The sequence below is a fragment of the Sciurus carolinensis genome, chromosome 8 (assembly GCF_902686445.1).
Source record: "Sciurus carolinensis chromosome 8, mSciCar1.2, whole genome shotgun sequence".
Lineage (NCBI taxonomy): Eukaryota > Metazoa > Chordata > Mammalia > Rodentia > Sciuridae > Sciurus > Sciurus carolinensis.
In genome coordinates, this window is record NC_062220.1 from 32050326 (window position 1) to 32069892 (window position 19567).

Below are 19567 nucleotides of genomic sequence, written 5' to 3' on the forward strand. Positions count from 1 at the left end.
TGTGTGTGTGTGTGTGTGTGTGTGTGCATGAATGAGTGAAAGAAAGAGATGGAGACAGAGGTTGCAGAGGCACAGAGAGTAAGCAGAGGCACAAACAGTATTAGTTAGTGTTAGAACAAAGATGCCCACAATTATTTCACCATCTTGAGCAACATTGAGCTAATGAGGAGTAGAATTCATGATGTTTAAAAGTAGAATATGGATGAGGTTGTGAAAGCTTCTTTTAGTAAAAATAAGAGGTAAGTTCATTTAAAAAATACCTTTAAACAAAGCATTTTAGGATTTATAATATGTATTATCTCAAATTCTTTCTTGGTATAACGAATCCATGTACTTCTGTTCTATTTTTTGAAAGAGCCAAAAGAAAAAAAAAAAGTATGAACCAAACAAAACTTTTGATCAAGCCAGAGACCCTCTTTGATCTTCCACAAATCCAGATCTCACTGAAATTGACTGATAACTCTCCATTTGCGGATCTCCAGAGCAGTTCTGGAAAGTCTGAGTTTTCCAATTCAGAAGGGTAAATAATATAAATTTTTCTCTTTTTGAATGTGAAATTTAAAATTTATAACATTTTTTACTGTGCTCGATAAAAAGTGAAATCTTTATTCTGTTGGTCTGCAAGAGCAACTTTTGAAGTTGGATGTATTTATCAACATGCTCATTAGAGACATTTCTTTCTCTACAGTTTTGGAGAGAGTTTGAAAACCAATACCAGTATGGTTTAGATATTCATAATTGTTTACATATGTTTCAGTAACAAAATATATTTGGGGGGGTTGGCACTTTACTTTTAGGATTTGGGACAGCTGGAAATTATTATCATTGTGGTTAAAAATGTTCTAACAGGATAATGGTGTTAAAAAGAAGAGAACATTCTGGAATGATTCCTCCTAACATGGAATACATATCATTTTATTAAATTGAGTTATTTAAGTATAGATTGACTGATGTCTAGCCAGTTACACAGGAAAGTGTCTAAAGAAATAGGTTCCTAGAAGAAACGCAGCAGAGAAAATGACAGTGACATTATTATTAATATTATTGCTGTTACACAGAGAATATCCCATTTAGAGACTAGATAGTCAATATTTCATGTACCACAGTGACAGCTTCTAATTAAATATTTAGGAAATAGGACATCCTTTCCAATCGTGATACAGTGTATCCAATACCTTGGAGAAAAGTAAAAATTCTGGTCATATTGCTTCTCAAAAAAAAAAAAAAAAGATGATTAATAAGGGATTCTGTGACTCTCAGAACCTGTTTCTTCTAAGCAGCTAGACTATGTTAAGAGCCAAGAGGAAGCAAGGTTCAAAGGAAATTCATCTAATATTTGTGCTCTGGTTATGAAAGGGGTGAGCGGTTGTCCACTGGCGGCATGTGGCCAGTTGGCAGGAGGGCGGCGTGCCAGAACAAGGGGTTACTGTGATCACAGACAGACTTAGCACGAGAAGGAGGATGCCAGAGTCCCAGGCAGTGCAGGCTATTTTGGGAACTTTACATGAATCATTAGTTTTTCATACACTTCCAATATTGACATAAAGAAATGTAATTATTTAGTTCTTAACAAAAATGCAAGCCCAAAAACAGCACCCAGACTTGATGCAATAATTACCTCTTGTGTGTTGATGTCATGACCTAATAATTTGTCTCTTATTTGTTGGTCAGTTACTGAAGATCTGCAGATTACCAAAGTAGGTCTTATACTTGGAGACATCACTCAAAGAAGATTTGTAAGTAATGATTTATCATTGCCTGCAAATATGCGGCATTCCTTTCATCAAAAAATTTTTTTTTACTGTTTTTATTTATTGTGTGATAACAAGAAAATGCCACTAAGACTTAAGAAATAAGTGCACAGAGTAGTCAGGTACATATTTCATAGAAGAACTCTTTTTAATCAAGAGGAGTAGTCAGCAAATTTGCAATCCTCATTTTAGAAATTTAGAATTAATGTTTCTGCCTTTGTGACTTTCTTAAGGATATGAAGCAGGCTCAGCAAACTCAGAAAACATCTATATCTGGATTCAATAGCCTTTCTAAGTAAAATTCACCTACAAACTGCCAGGAGGTGCTCATGACCCATGGGTGCTCATCTTTCTCTGCCACTAACCAGTAAAGAATCTGGTAAATTGTTGTGAATGGACCTTGGAAAATCATTGACGTTTACTTATATGCAGGATGAGATATTATACATCACTGATTCCCCTAACTCAAAAGTTTAATGTGACATTGAAACACAAGATTCAAATAGTCTGTGACAACACTGCTGGTCACAGGGCTATTGGTCAGTTCTGTTGCTAAGAGAGACATGCCCACTGCTGAATTCCCTCCTCTACTCCCGTCTTCCCATTAAGAACTTTGGCCACACTGATCCTCCATTCATGAACACTGCAAGGTTCCCTGGTGTGCCTGCCCCCTTTCTCCTGATCCTCTCACTGTTTAATATTATCATATGGTGAGTGGGTAGTGAAGGCTCCCTATAATTTAACCTCATGTATAAATTTTCTTCTATAGAAAATAACAAGTTTGAAACACTAACCTTCAAATTAGTTCTCAAGTTCTGCAAACAGGCTACCTGGGTTCAAAATGGGCTTTGCTACCTACAAGCTATTCGACCTTGGCAAGTTCTCTGTGCTTCCATTTTTCCATCTGTGAAATGAGAATTATTGAACTATTTCATGCATTAAGTATTAATTGACTTAATAAATGCAAAGCAATTAGAATAGAACCTGGCATATAATAAGTCCTAAATAAATAGTGAAAACTGTGCATTGTAAATGTTCCTTATGGGAACAAATCTCTAATCTGTGAAGACACATTAGCATTTTGGAAATAACTGAAAATCATTTGGAACAAATTGATTTTTAAAACATAGGGAAAAGTTGAGCAGTTTGGATTGAGATCATGATGTAAATATACAGAATGAGACTTATTTCCTCATTAAATAAGGTATGAAGATGTTTATGGACCTTTGAAATGACAGCTTTCAAAATAATAGCACTTTTTTAGAGATTATCCATAAAATAAATAAAAATTACAGTAAGACTGTTCCTTGTGCCTGATGAAACATAGGTAACACCTTTATCCTTCATTACTTCTTTATATAGATGGCACAGAGAACATTGATCTCCTCACCCATGATGGAGTCTACCAGGTATGGTTTTAGCAAAGAAATTCTTCTGTTATTTTTGCTGATTAAGTAAGTCTCAAAATTAAGTCTCATAAGTCTCAAATTCTTAGTCTCAACTGAGATTGCTAATAAGATGACATATAAAATTAATCATGCAAATGTCAAGGTTCAAACACATGTTCAAGGCAAAACTTAAACTCAGTTCTGGAGTTTTTTAAAATCACATTCATTTCAAAATTTACTGTGTAATTTAGCACAGATAGCTTAGTCTACAAAGTCATATTTTTACATCTAATTAACTCTAAATTTTAATATAAGCAAGTTGAAAATCTCCAATAGAGTTTGTTAGACTTCAGTAGGGGGAAAAAAAAATCTATGTTGTAGACTTTATCTTAGTACCACCTGAATATATATTTTATTTATCTATCTTTCTTAAAATGTATATTTAAATTTATGAGCTCTGTTTTCAGGCAGCTTTCCAAGATCTTCACAATATAACTCAATTTTTCCTGTAAACTCTTCTCTAGAGTCAGTCCTATTCCTGTCCCTATATGACTGATAAGAAGTTTGCCCAAGGTTTCCAACAAAGGAGTTGCAAACTGTGACTCAAATTCAAAAAGCACAAATAGTATTTTGATCCAAGTATTTGAGAGGGATTGTTTTACTTCTTACATCTTTATGCCTTTCAAACCCAGGTCTCTCCACTTCATCAGGAATTAGTTTTAACATATCACTTTGGGTCAAGAATCTCACATGCCATATTTCTTTACCAAATCATTAGATCTAGAAGACTCTCAGCATGCAGAGAGTGCGGACAGTTCAGTGTGTCTGTACCACATTGCTGGAGAACAATGCCTAGCAAGTGAGAGAGCCCGCTCTGCTCTGAAGAGAGAAGAGTTTTAATCTCTGTCCTGCCTAGAGCAGGGATGTACATAAAAACCAAAGGGGTGGGGGGGAAAGGACAAATTAGCAGGATTTTCAAAAGAAGTTAAAAATGTCAGGCAGTAAAGTGCCCCTTTTGTCTTCAGAGAACAGGTCGAGCCAGCCTGTAGTTCTGCGATGGCTGAAGCCATCTGTGAGGAATCTCCACTCCCCGTTCTTGTCCCTACAACACATGCTGATGGAAGGAAATGTCACAGTCAAATGCATCTGGAAACTTTCTCAGCATTACCTAATGGAAACACTAGGCCAAGCTTCCTTTGAACACAAAGCAATTTGTTATAGTCTGCTGAAAGAAATAACACCGATATCTTTGACTAATGACAATATAAATAGTCGCAATAACAGGTTATTAACTTTCCCTGTGTGTTCGGGAGCACCATTACCTACATCTCATAACCAACTTTCTGAGCCATGAGGGTAGCTCCTTATACTTATTGATTTCTAAGGCTAATACTAGATTTGGTGGCATTTTGCTTTAAGAAATACAGTTGGTGATTCTCTGTGCTAATAGAGAGCATTGGGAGAACAACATAATTCCAAAATGTCATATTCTATATATGATATATGATATAATGTCATTTTTTATTAGAACCATGAAGGAAACAATGTATGTAAATGTTTAGTACATTTCCTGGAACAAGTAAGTGCTCAATAAATTGAAATATAATCATGTGTATTTGCAAGAAATGACATGTATCCTACAGAGAATCCAACTTTGTTGTTTAAGATGTCTTTTTAAAAATAAATTCTGTTCTGGAATTGGTTTGGTTGTGGGAAGAGGACATAAAAATGCCTAATCCAGCACCCAGGATCTCACCATGCTTACTCTTCCGGTATGTACCCTTGCTTGAATTCATCTGGACTTTAGAAATAGAAGAATGTGGAGTATGAGAGATAAAAGAGCTAGAGGCCCTTTGAAGGAGTTAAAGCCCATAAAAAAAAAAAGTGGGTATTAGGACTTGAAGTAATCAGAGTCCCCTTGTCTACTTCTCTTGAAGCCACAATCTCCTTCAAAGTTTCAAATGTCCCATTTGAAATCCGGCTGCTTTGACAGAACATAAAAACAAACAAACAAAAACCAGAAAAAGACACTCCAATGGTTCCTCTCTATTTCTCTGCCCAGTTCAGAAATCAGAAGACTAATTCTTAGAATGCCAAAGCATAAACTTTAAGTGAAAGTCAGGGAATTCAGCAGAAGTTTACACTCAGACAAATTTCTCCACATGCTGTCAGAAGCTGGGAGGACCCAATCTCTCCTCTTTGTGTGGGTTCTGCTGCATCAAGGGTAGAAAAAGTCTGCCTCTTCTAGTGAAGGAAGCTGACATGGGTTGGAGAAACATGCAGAACAGATGTGCCGAACAAAAGTTTTTATTTAAATAATAATTTATCTGACCATAAGTTACATTAATTCATGAAGTGAGTGTTTAACATCACTCTTCCAGCAACACAGAAAGATCTTTTATATAAGCACTGCAATAGATCATGAATTCAAGAACATACCCCTCTCACCTTTGCTTGCTTTTTAAGAAAACAGAGTACCAACGATTCCCCTGCCTTGAATGTATGTAAATGCTTCCTGGCGACTGGGAAGGCCTATAGGTTTAGGATGCCTTGTGTGCACACTTCTTGTGGACTAACATCTCACTTTCCTTGGTGCTACGTGCACTTTTGAAGGACGTTGGTCAAGGACCACTCAGTCCTGCAGTTAACTGCAGAGGCTCAGTGTTTAGTGAAGGACTCTCAGCAAAGCTTGAAAGAATGCATACACGCCTGTAATCCCAGTGGCTTGGGAGGCTGAGGCAGGAGGATCGTGAGTTCAAAGCCAGCCTCAGCTACTTAGCGAGGTTCTAAGCAATAGCAAGACCCTGTCTCAAAATAAAAAATAAAAATGGCTGGGGGTGTGGCTCAGTGGTTAGAAACTCCTGGGTTCAATCTATAATACCAAAATAAATAAATAAATAAATAAATAAATAAATACAGCCTGGTGCATCGATAATAAAATACACATTACCTCTACTGCACCTTCAGAATGAAATAAAAGAGTAGGCCACCTGTCTTATTAGGCACAATAGGCACAGAGCCTATGGCATATAATACTTTTAGGGGTCCATAAAGAGGTTAGAATTTCTGAGCATGTTTAAATAGGAAAGACTAATCTAAGCTGTTTGGTAGATGGGTGTATTAAATAAATTTTCAACTTTAGGTATTTTCCACATAAGAAGGTTTAACAGGATGCAACCCCATGTAAGTCACAGCATCTGTGCTCAAATCCCACTTTACCACTAATTAAATGTCACACAGAAAATTTGCACATGGTTTCTAACCTTTCTAAAGCCTTAGTTTCTCCATATGTTAAAAAAAAAAAAAGATGAGGGATAAAAAAATCACCTGTGTTCAAGGTTGTAATGAACATTGGATAAGACGGGAATATAAAGTTCTTATGCTAATGCCTGGTATAATTTCTACAAATGCTGTTACTACTGTCTCTGCTGCTGCTCTTGGTCTTGTCTGCTCTTGAGACTCACAGCATGTTTCAAAGAATGAAGTGCATCGCAGTTACTTAATAACCTGTTTCTGGTTGACAGCATTTCATAATAGCACAGATTGTATTGTTGAAAAATTAAATCACATTCCTCTGGTAAATTTGAAGTAGATAAGGTAACTAAAAACTACTAAAATGGATATTATAACTTTGGAAACTAATAGGCTTTTATTAAATAATTATTGATAAATGTACTTCTGTTCTTTTATCATGAATATTTTCTAAGGTAATAGGTAACTATTACTTGTAGCTATTTTATAATAGCCCTCTGTGGTGTTGGAATGGTACAAAAATAAATGAAAGAACTATGAAGAGTTTCCAAACACTATAACTGGGAGTCATTCACACATCATTTAATAACTCAGCATCTAAATGGCTTTAAAAAAAAATAAAACAGCAAAACATCAGCTTTAAATGTATTGCTAAATGCTGGGCAGATCTTTTATATTTTAGTTTTCTCTTCCCTTAATATTTTCCCTTTGTGAACTGTAATCCGTTTTAAGATGAAAATGGTTTTAGCAAACGAACCCATGAAGCATCTTCTAGGCTTCTGCTATATGACCTTTCTGTAGATTTTATTTATGGCTCTATTCTGGCATAAGACTTTGGGGGCAAAATGTATATGAGACCATAGATCATGCATAAAAGTCAACCTCTGTAGATGTTATATTGTTATCCATGTTAAATGGTTTTGATTTGAAAAGGGGCAATAAAAGAAATATTTTTCCATATGTATTTTAATTTCCTTAGAACATAAATATTTTTACTAATTCCTAAACATGATGCTTTTCCAGCCACAATAACAGTTTATTTATTACTTTCTAAATCTTTCTTCCTAACAGCAAAACATCATACTGTTTATGCATAAATCAAAATGAAATAACAGGCTAGGTGTGTTATATGATGTTTTTATATTTTATTAAGAACATGTTTTCTATAATTGAATGCATATTTGTGATTGTAATAATTGAGTTAGAAAAGATGGCAGATTAGTGAATAGAATAAAGAACTGTCTGAATAGTATCACCGAACTAGAAATGATTAAAAACAAAAGGATGGAAAAAATAAGAATGGTTCTCTAAAATCCAACACGAAAGGATTGCTTTTAAATTATTCCCACTTCTAGTAAATGTGTGAAGAAAGCAGCGTCTCTTACTGGGCTAAATCTGTGGTTGTCATTTGGGGTTGGCCTTACCTCTCAGGGAACACTGGCAGTACCTGGAACCATGTCACAATTTGGGTAAAAGTTGTGCTACTGGAATCTAGTGGATAGAGGTGCTGTTCAGATGCTGTTAAATATCTAAAATGTGCAGGATAGCTTCCCGAAACAATAGTGCTGAGGTTGAGATATCCTGCTCCCAATATAGCTACTTAAATTGGTCATACAAATTAGCTTTTTCTCCCTTACCCATAATAACTACACTAAGAGTTGCCTCTGAGGCTACCATATATAATTTCCAATTGGCATAATAACAATTGGAATATAACCATTAAATAAATTCAAATAGTTAATTACGGTTAAGTAGGTACTTACCAATGTTTGAAAATATAAATGATACAAAAATACCTAACAAATTACTTAAATTATTTCATTATTCACCAAAATGTTATAGTAATTCTTTTTTAATTGAATAGTATGCTTTATATTCTCTTACTCTTCTCTGTTCATCTTTGGGTGAAGCAGAGTAAATAGTCAAAGTCAAGAAGGTAAGAGAATGGAGTAAGGAGGAGTTAGGAGGCTTGATTAATCATAAGTTGAATTCTTCTCTTTTGGTTATTTGAAGTGGATTGCTTTTTGTGTTTGCTATGGTCTGAATGTCCCCCAAAATCAGGTGTTGAAACTTAATCCTCACTGCAGTAGTTTTGAGAAGTGGGTCCTTTGCAGGCATGATTAAGTCATGAGGGCATACTGCTCAATGGATTAGTGCCTTATCAAAGGCTGGAGGGAGCTAGCTTAGGTCCCTATTCTGCTTTTTGACTCTTTCCCCATGTAGGGACTTGGTACATTTTCTTTTTGCCTTTTGTGACCCTCCCACCATGTAATGACATATTAAGAAGGCCTTTGCCAGACACCAAATGCCTTCATTTGCCAGACACCAAATGCCTTCAGACTTACCAGCCTCCCAAACTGTAAGAAACCAATTTCTGTTCTTTATAAATTACTCAACCTCAGGGACTTGGTTATAGCAGCACAAATGAACTAAGATAATGCTTATTTAAATTTTAATAACGGAATCTTAGACCAAAATCTAATTATAAATGTAAGAAGAAATTATGATTTTTCCCTTCCCCAATAAATAAAATATGATTACAGTTGAATCTATCTCCTTTTAGGTTTGCATGTATAGATTTGGGGGATTCATATAGATCTGCCTATTCTTTAAGAATACAGTGAAGGCACTATGGTTGTTGACAGAAAAGAAAGAAAAAGACTTGAAAAACCAAAAGTTTTTATGTCTCATGATGTATATCTGCTTGGTTATTAATTCTCAAATAGCTAAGAATTGACAGGAGAGTTGAAATTTTCTTTGTATTGGAATCTTTGTCATTCTGTCAGCTTGCAGGGTAACCTAAAGGGGATTAAGCATGAAAGAAATATGGGGAAGGCCTCCAGACAAGAAGGTTAGCCAGAGTTTATGGTGAGAAAATTTTACTTCCGCTATTGACATCTCCCAATTCATGAGGCCAATTAGGTCTAGTTAAGTGTCTAAAGAAATCTACATTACTCCTGCCTCATTTTTCTGCTCATTCATTGGACAGTTTCTAAAAGAAAGGCTAAAATATACAAGTGCTTATTAGATACTTTGCCTGTTATAAAATACATTACTTATTATAGGACCACATATAAACTTTAAGACCTTATGGAAATGATTCTAATAAATGACTAAAATACTTTTCTATGTTCATCTGTAGAATTCATCCCACAAGAATTTTTTAATATATGCCTTCATATTATGGTAACAAATTCCTAATATAATCTATTTTCTAAGTGACTGTATAGTAATTACCTTGTTTCTGATCAATATAATATTTGAGAAGGGAAGAATGCTTTGGAAGATAAAAATAAATATTTCCCATTAATACTTTTTCTTACTTTTTTGAGGTAAAGTTTATATACAAATGTATCTAAATATATGTACATATATTTTATATTTTGCATAATTTGCATCCAGTAAATTGAACAAATCTTAAGTGTATAATTTATATACATATGTATATATGCATATATGTATATATGTATGTATATATCTTCTGGTTATATAAGTTACCACCACCCAAGTCAAGATGTCAGACATTTACCCAAAAAGTTCCCTCATGGTGAGAGCACCCATGTCTTCTATATAACCACTATTCTGATTCCCATCATTATAGGTTAGTTTTTTTTTCTGTTCTTCAGCTTCCTATAACTGAAATACAGTATGTCTTCATATAGCTGGCTTCTTTTCATCAACATAAGATTTTGAAAATCCTTCCATGGCATGTGTATCCACAATTCATTTATTTTTACGTATACCAAATAATGTTGTACCAGATTTATCTCCTTTCTTTTAGCTATCATGAACAAAACTGATATGAAGATTTGGGGGCATATATCTTTTGATGGACATGCAACTTCATTTATCTTGGGTAGAGAGCTAGATTATCCTATAAACACTATAACCCTACAAGAGATGTAGAAGGTTAGCTCTAGTAGACGTAATAAAATTTTTCCAAAGTCATCAAATAATTTATAGTCTCATTAATGGTGTACAAAAGGGAAATTGCTCTACCAATAAAGGGAAGAGTGTTTAGTATGGAAATAAAATTATGTACATACAAACATATACATACACAAAATGCTCCTTCCCCTAGGTGTTTGCTAATTTCTTAACATTTTTGGTATGGATTTAGTTACTTGTTTTCCAATTCAGAAAACAGTGAGATAAAACAACCCAAATAAAGTGGAATGAAAAGTGGAAAACTAGGGGCAATATATTTTGATTTTTTCTCTCAAACTTTAACCCAATGTTTCCTCAAGAAAACAAGCATTGATATCCATTCCCATTAAAGTGACATCAGATCAATGTGGAAATGGAGCACACACATATTCTCCTTTTGAAGGACCACCCCTTAAATTAGCATATTAACAGTTCAAAAAAGTTCCATAGTCAAGGAAAATAATGCACTTTGTTTAATCCATTACTATATGAACCTATTTGACCATGGACCCCACTCTTTTTATTTTTTTTCAAGTACACCTATTCATAGTTTTCAAAATAAAATTTTTGTCTTGCTTTAGACCATTCTCTAGATCAAGGTGAAATTCCTTTCAAATTAGTGATAATTTACTAATTAGAGATATTTGTTTCCTTGAATAATACAAGTCTCAGGGATAGGTTCCCTTCTGAGACAGTGTTAAGCTTTGGGAATAGTTGAGATGATGCTCATGGGTCAGGAGCAGGATTACCATGTTTGGCCATTAAATAAAAATACAAAGGAACGTGGCATCTGTATCAGCCACTGAGGCTCAGGTGGACCTATTACTTTTAACTAATCCTCTGTACTTCAATTCCCAGTAGCACACACATCCTTTTGACAATACATGAGTGTTTGCAGTTATACTTTCTGAATAGATTAGTAGATACATGATGAAATTACCAGTTACTACTTCCCTGGAATCGTCTATGCAGAAGACATATATATGATGGTAGAAATTATTCAAAAAAAAAAAAAAAGCAAAAGCAGAGAACAAAGCCACCAAACAGAAAAACATCTCTCAGAGTAGCAGTCATCTTCTTCCACTCTTAACAAGGTTTGTGTTGCTCAAAGGAGAAACTCCCACCCTGAGAAATTATTAAGATGTGAGAAATATATCTATCCTAAGCAAATTTAATTTCATTTATTTGGTATCCCTTCTGTTAAAAAAAAAAGAGTTTCCATAAGTTTTCCTCTCATTCTTTAAAATAAATTCCAGTGAATCTAGTTCAAAATTTCAAAAGTAGATCCAGGGTCAAATCCAAGAAAAACAGCACGATTTAATGAGGAAACATGAAACCAATTTCACAGCAAAGTATTAGTATTCAGATCTTTTTTAAAAAATAGAAACCACAATAAACCCACCGAGTACAATGAGGGTAGGGAGTAGCCGCCACACTAAAAAGAAAACTGCTCATAATGAGGTGTCTTAGCTACCTGCCTGGGATTTGTGCTCTTTTACAGAGACCACAATTTAGATTTAAGAGCATATGATATCTTGTAACAATTTTCATTTGGCATTTTTCACCTGGGTTGAAAGAATCATTCCTAATTCAACTCCTGTGCAAATGTAAAACTCACTTACTTGCACAAAACCACATGCTGTGAAGTCCTCAAAGAACGGCAGGCTTGGGCGGTCTTCTCTATAGATAGTGAGTTTGTATGTGACCAGAATCTCACCCTCTGCTGGAGACTCATCCACCACAAGCATGGAGATTTTATTCATTCCTAAGCCCAGAGGGTAGTTGGCAAAGCTGCAGATAAAGGGAGAGAGAGAGAATAAATATGAATGGGGATATTTATTCAAGCCAAACTGATTCAGAACATCAATATTTATTAGATGCCTACTATTTGCATTAAAACCAGGCAAGGCCTGTACAACCGCATAAGAAACCTAATATATGAAAAAATAAATAAATAAAATTTGTTTTATAGTACTTTACTGTTCCAAGGGTCACCTTGCAGAGTAAGTCATGTCTTCCATTAACTAAAGTGAAGGAAACTGATGCTATTAACCACTGTCAGGGTCATATATTATCTCATTAAGAACTCACAGTAACTGTAAAAACTGTGATGGTCCTGATTTAGAATATATGGGCCATTACATACAACTAGTAAGCAAATTGTCCAGAATTGCATGCTCAAGCCAGGGGTGCAACCCAGATGGGTGTGACTGAGAGCCCTCTTTTCTTTTCCTTCTTTTTTTGGGGGGGCAGGGAACAGGGATTGTTCCAGGGGGACTTAACCACTGAGTCATATTTCCAGTCCTTTTTATTTTTTATTTTGAGACTGGATTTTGCTGAGTTGCTCAGGGCCTCACTAAATTGCTGAGGCTGGTTTTGAACTTGCAATCCTCCCACCTCAGCCTTCTGAATTTCTGCGATTATAGGTACGAGCCACCTCTGTTCTTTCTACTAGACTTTTTGACTAATAGAATAGGAATGCTTAGAGCTTTTCTTTCCCTGCAGCACGGAGCTATGAGTATTTTCCTTGCTACGCAACATGTAGTAAGAGTCTATTTTCTGTTCAAAATTATAAACAAATGAGTTGGTGACTTTCAGAAGCATGGATAGAAAAAAATGTCCCTGTGAGACTAGGTAAGTTAGTGGGCACCATGTCCACAAATTGTCACCAACATATTTAAGCAATGAACCCCAGTTATCTAAATACTTGAAGAGTTAGTTTGGGATAGGAAGACATTAGTGGTCAGGAGGATTCTTTCCAACAACCAGAAAGCCTCAAGACAACAAATAGATTTTCCTTAATGATTCCTCATTGTATTTCCTAGAACAAGATTCTCCCTTGTTATAATATTGTCACCAATATTATTTACAAAGGTTATTAATAGTGAGTAGCATTGCTGTGTTCTTAATGAGCACATAATGCCTAAAAAGGGGAAAGATTTCACCCCTTGGAAATCTCTCCAAATGACCCACGGCTCCACTTTCCTGAATCACTTTTATAAAGGCTGGGTGTCGAATGTCTGCTTCCCAGGGAGCTGTCTCAACTCAGTCCCAGCGAGTATTCCCATACCTCGGCCCTGCCCGCTCATACAGGTGCACCTTGCACTGACACTTAGATGTCTCCGCCCCGATTGTCACGGTTACCACATCAAATGGGACTTCAGAGTAATAATCTTTGATCTTTGGATTAAATTCAGGATTTAGTTCCAAGTGTGGACGTGTGAAGATCTCCTTGATGTGACATAGTGTGTCTTTATCTGTTAAAAAAAGAACAGTGACAAAATGAATCTGTGGAATGGATAGAATATTTTAAAATCGTATATGTTTAAGGGGTTTTTTTTTTCCCCTAATTCCTCTGAGCAATTTCAGAAATCGCCACTGACTGTCCATCCAGCACCCTGGTCATAGTTGACTTGTGGCTTCAGCTGGATTTCCAATTTTTCAAATATCACAGAATTTACATATAGCAGCTGTTACCTTTAGTTGGTGTTGTACAGATGACATTTTTGCTCAGCCCTTGAAAACTTAAAACCACAGAAGTTGGGGGAAATGTCTCTCCTGTGGGTTGATAACATTTTTATGATGTCTGTGGCATATATCAACAAATATGTAAATGGGGACAATGACTTTGTGGGGTGGTGACAGAAAGAAACCATCAGGCAACGAAGAATATTTCTTAATGGGAAATGTCATCAAACTGCCATGAGGCTGATAGAGTAGCTTATAGGGAGTAGGGTGGAGTGAAGAATGTGCACTCCAATGTTAAACAAATCCTCCTGAAAACATCCACAAGAATGTCCTGAATCTCCTTCCTTCCCAGGTCACCTCAACATGGGAAAGGGCCATGAAACATCAAAAAGAGGTCCTATATTCTGTTCAGTCCTGCCTTAGAATCTAGAATATGACTCTGTACCAATGATTCTAAGACTTTGATCTTTCTCTTTGACAATTTCTTAGTGAGAAAAAAAAAAAAAAAAAACAGGTTTGGAGGCACATGCACCAGCCACAGTTAAATTATATTCAATGTTAATGTTTACAATGGACAAATCACCCAATGAGTTAGTAAAATGTTTTTCAAAAAATGTCAACAAGTACTGTGTTTCATTAATTATTTTCAATAGTCAACAACATTCCAGAAAGACAAATATAAAACATTCTGCAGGAATCAGTAAGATGAGAGTTTGCTTGCATTGCCTTTCTATAAAATGTTGAGCAATGTTTAACAACAGCAACATGAAAGACAACAATTCAAGGCAGAAAACTGTAAAACTGAATTTAGAAAAAGGAGATGATTTTGTTTATGGTTGTCCTTCTCCTGCTTTTATACAACTATCACAATGATGTTTCTAAAATCAATCTGATGGTATGTCTTCCATTTGCACTGCTTCTCATCACTTCTAGTCAACTTCAAGTCCCTAAGAAAGCAAACAAGGCATTTTGCAATTCCTTGTCTTGCTCTTCATTTGCCTCTCCCATTGTGTCCTGGTTTTGTATTCAATAAAATCAACATTTTTATGTTTCTTTGATGGACATGATGATGATCCAAATGCATGAGGATGGATTCCCCCAACCACATGGGTGTTTTATTGTAGGCCTAGTGACCTGGTCTCAGAATAGATGTCATCATGAATGAAAAGAAAATGAATAAACCTGTGTATTTCTAGACTATCCTCTGTGATGGGCCCATCCACCTACCACATTCTCAGCCTGTGGTAGAAAAAGTTATTCAAGTAGAAGTTAATAATAATGATAACAATTTTATAAAGTGAATATATTGTAATTTTATTTTGTAGAAAAGTCTAAATTAAAAAATAACTAGCCAATTCTGTTGAACAGCTCAGTGAATTGGTTCAACTACTTAAATAACAATCCTTAGATTGGCTGATACTTGAAGGAAGACTGCATCTATAATTTTAGTAATCATTACCAGCTCTTGAAATTTTCTTATAATAAGAGTAAAAAAATAGGGCTGGGGATATAGCTCAGTTGGTAGAGTGCTTGCCTTGCAAGCACAAGGCCCTGGGTTCAATCCCCAGCACTGCAAAAAAAAAAAAAAAAAAAGTGGAAAAATAAAAAAATACAACCACGAGAGCTGGGGTTGTATTATCAGAACTCATACTGAAAAGGATCGTAACTTTAAATTTAAATGCAGCTACTTATTAATAACATTCTTTTTTTAATCAAAGTTTTTATCCCAAGCATATTCAATGTTAAAGGTACTTAAGATAAACACAGTAAAAACAGGATACTACTAATCAAGACATTTGATTCAAATGGATTCTGTTAATCCATCATAGCACTAAGCAAACTGGACTTAGGATATGTACTGTGCTATGGAGAGGCCCATTGTCTAGGCACAAAGGGAATTGCACTATGCTTTTATGCTCAGAGCCGTCTAAATGAATAGGAAAGGAGCAGATCTTTTTTTCTCATAATGAAACATAGAAATGCACTTAAATTTAGGATATATTTTTGTAAAGGTTCCCTGAGAGACAGTTTCCCTTCAGTTAATACATTTTACATTTCTTTTTATATTCCACTTAAACAGTCATGGTTTTCAGTGGGGCTTGCACACATAATAAAATGAACCTCAGCCCTACTTGAGGTGACAGAAATGTGTGATTATTTTCTTCATCGAGGTTTTAGCAAGTTCTTTTTTTTTTTTTTTTTTTGTTTCTTTAGAAATTTTTTACCTCTGTCTTAAGCACTGTATCCCAGATTTCTGCTTGAAAGTTGATTTAGTTCTGACATCCAAACTGAATCATCAGAGTTGCCGCCTACAAACATCTGGTGTTTCCTTGGAAACTTTCCCAGCCCAATCCCAACTTGTCTCGGACCAGCTTACCTAAGAACTATGGAGAACTCAGTGTGAGGTATGGTGGTAGCAAGCCGCTTAATCTATTTGGCTAGTGTACGTGGGAAAGCTGTTGGAAGTTTTGGTTGCTTTTAATGGATTTCTTTTAACCATAGAAATTTATTGCTCTCTTGAGGGAAAATCATAACTCATTTTAAACGTGAGAATAGCCTAGACTCTTAAAGATAAGCCCATCTGTTCTGAAGCATCATCAAGATTTTTAAAAAATATCCTTTATTGTAAAAGTTTAATTCTGAAGATCCAGGTAGGACTAATTTTTATCAACATAAAAACATGAACAGAGTTGAAGAGTTTATCGAACAGGTTCCCCTTTTCTTTATCATGTTACTGTGAACTGAAAACAATGAGCTTACTGGTGAAATCCTTCTATTGCAACAAATGAGAATCTAGATGCCCAAACAGGTGAATGGAGAATGGAGACACTCAAACAGGTGAATGGAAAATCTAGACGCCCAAACAGGTGAACTGGCCTTCCTAGCACTGCAGTCGGCCTCAGCCCAGCTCAGAGAAGAGGCTCAACAGATGCTCATGCAATTCTGCTCCTAGTTTTTTCACTAATCTCTTCCCTACCACGTCCTAGCAACAATGTTCCTGGAAGATAAATAAGCCATGTATTTTCTGGAGTAGGAGATCAGGCAGCAAGTACAGGGAGGGAACAGCATAAGTAACTTCTATTCTCTTTTACTGTTAGCAACTTTCTTTAATATGCTTTTTTCTGTAGTTGGATGCATGTTGATTCTATTAACCCTATTATTACACTACTTATTAATCTACCATGATGTTAGTGATAGCATTAAAGCATCATGAGTGAATTAACTTGAATTTATAAGATAACCAATTGGGTTTTGTTAAATTAGAAGAATTCTCTTTATAATAAATTAAACCTGTCTATATTCTCTATTTTTTCAACTTCAGTGTTTTATTGGAATTGATGTTTTATTTGTAAAAGCATTTTTTGTAAAAAAAATTTTCTAAATGCATGTTTTAGGACCATATATAGACAGATGTAAACAGACATATTTTTAAAAAGTTATGCTTTGTCCAAAACTTACTATGTAGAACTCTTATTTTTGCATGATGATACATTATTAAAACAAATTCAGGAGACTAGAACTAAGAATCTGAAGACCCATCTTTATGATCCAACTAAGGCATTTTCTAGCCTTGATCTTGAAAAAGTCAGACTCTTCAAAAGGATATATTTGCAAGACCATTGTAATAACACTGACCAGAATGAAAGAAATTATTTTTAAGTTTAAAGTTTATATACACTTAAAATTTATATTTTCTTTTATTGTGCCTTGGTTAAAAAATTTATGAATTTTAAGAAAATAAAAAAAATGAAAATTGGTGTAAAAATGTTTAGCTATCTAACAAAATTCTATTCAAGTACAATCCATCATAGCAAACTCTTCCACTTGAGGGACCTCCAAAATAAAGCTATGGAACCTCTTGGGTCCCTCAAAATGAGTTTAGAAGTAATTATCCTGAAATAAACATAACAGTTCATGCTAAAAACCACAAATTTAAAATGCTCTTTTTATACAAAAGTGATGAATATTGACTCAATCAACAATACAATAACTTCTTAAATTTTAATTAAACTAGCAGCCTAAAGATACAAGAATATGATAAAAGGACTTCCTTTCTCAAAGCACTGTCTAACCATTGATTATGCTGCTGAAACACATTAATCTTGACTCACCGTCATTACAATGTATATCTTTATTTTCGTTCATAATTTGTGTAACTGCAGCTAAAAAAGAAATGTAAATTTTAAATTAAAACAATTAAAATTTAAAGCATATATTTAATTAACTCAGAGGATAATTTAATAAAACACATTTTATTAGCTTTTATAATACCAGTGAGCATTTCTAGGTAAAACCAATAATTACAATAAAACAAAAGCTATTTGGTTCAAAAAGAAAAAGATTTTTGATTCTATTTTAAATAAGATAATATTAAAGGTGAAAAAGAATGGTCTAAATGTCATCCTTTGCCTGAAGGTAATTCATTGAATTTCCTTCTTATTTTATGATCCTGTGACTATAATTTCCCAAATTATTAGAGTTCAGAAATTCTATACAGTTGGTTACACTGCAATTTGTTCAGTTTCTGAATTTAGCCAAACATCTAAAAAACTCCTTAATAAATATTTATGAACTAAATAAATGAATAAGAACATGCAGAGTACTTAAGTTATCCATTTAAAGAGAAAAATGATAGGAGAGAGAAAGGGAGTCATAATACCCACTTATGATTAATTCCTCACTAAGCCAACTGATTCATTCTGTTGAATCAGTAGTTCTCAAACTCTAGTGTGCTCCAGACCCATCTGAAAGGCTTGTTAAAATGCAAATTACTAAGCCTCATCTAGAGATCCTGACTGAGGAGCTTTGAATCTCTCATTTCCTATCAATGCTAAGGCAATGCTAAGGTTGAGGGTGGGACACAAATGAGAACCAAGGTATTTGATTGAATTCTGGTTTATAATAGAAAAACTTAGATTTTTTAAAAAAATTTGTAGACACATGGGTGAGTACTTTTTCATTGTCTCTTCTTAAAATTAAAAATATTTTCTTATGAAAAAATCTCAGATATTCTTTAGAAAGAAAAAATGAGAAAACAGATAAGCTTAAGACAGAAAATCAAAATCATTAATTTTCCTTGAGGTTCCTATTGATAGTAGCCAATTGATACATTTAATCATATATTCTAAACATATTTCATGTCATAAATATTTTTCCATGACATTTGAATGGCTCTATAGAATTTCATTGGATGACTCTGGCTGCATTTATGCATCCATTCTACTTTCATGGCTGTAGTGGTAGCTTCTAATGCTTTTTATTGCCAATTTATTTATTAAAATTTTTATATGTTCTTAATTATTTCCTTAAAATGAATATCCAGCAGTGGAACTCCTGGTCTGTAAGAATCATCTTTATGACTTTTATTATATGTTGCTGAATGATCCCTTAAAATACGTTGTTCTAATTTATGCATCCACCAGCATCATAATTTTTTCCATGTAGTTTTCCCAACTCTTATCTATAGGAAGAAAAATCCAATTTTGAGGGAAAACAACATGTCCTTGTCTAATATTCAATTTTGATTACTAATGAAGTTAACCCACACACACACACACACAAACACACACACTTTTGGTCAGGCAATTTTTATTTTTATGTTGAAATAAGTGGGACTATATGGTTTTACCTTTTTTGTTTTCATTTGCATCAAATGACACTTGTGGTTTTTCAATGTTCTCATCTTCTATGAATGAATTCCTGCAAATACAATGTCAAACAACCCTGGATCAATGAAGCAAACACAATTCATGGAAATTACATAAGTACACTATCTTTTCT

General features: G+C 34.5%; 1 protein-coding gene across 3 annotated transcripts in view; it reads right to left on the reverse strand.

Moving 5' to 3' along the window:
* Cped1 (cadherin like and PC-esterase domain containing 1) overlaps positions 1-19567 on the reverse strand; it is a 265317-nt gene that overhangs the window by 105432 nt on the left and 140318 nt on the right. For 2 of the 3 annotated variants that reach the window (XM_047560300.1, XM_047560299.1), the window contains exons 13-16: positions 19416-19486; positions 17899-17949; positions 13389-13575; positions 11941-12109 (exon numbers count right to left, since the gene is read on the reverse strand). In XM_047560300.1, the coding sequence (XP_047416256.1) occupies positions 11941-12109; positions 13389-13575; positions 17899-17949; positions 19416-19486 (478 nt within the window). The remainder of the gene's footprint in view (positions 1-11940; positions 12110-13388; positions 13576-17898; positions 17950-19415; positions 19487-19567) is intronic. The other variant, XM_047560301.1, reaches the window with a different exon arrangement.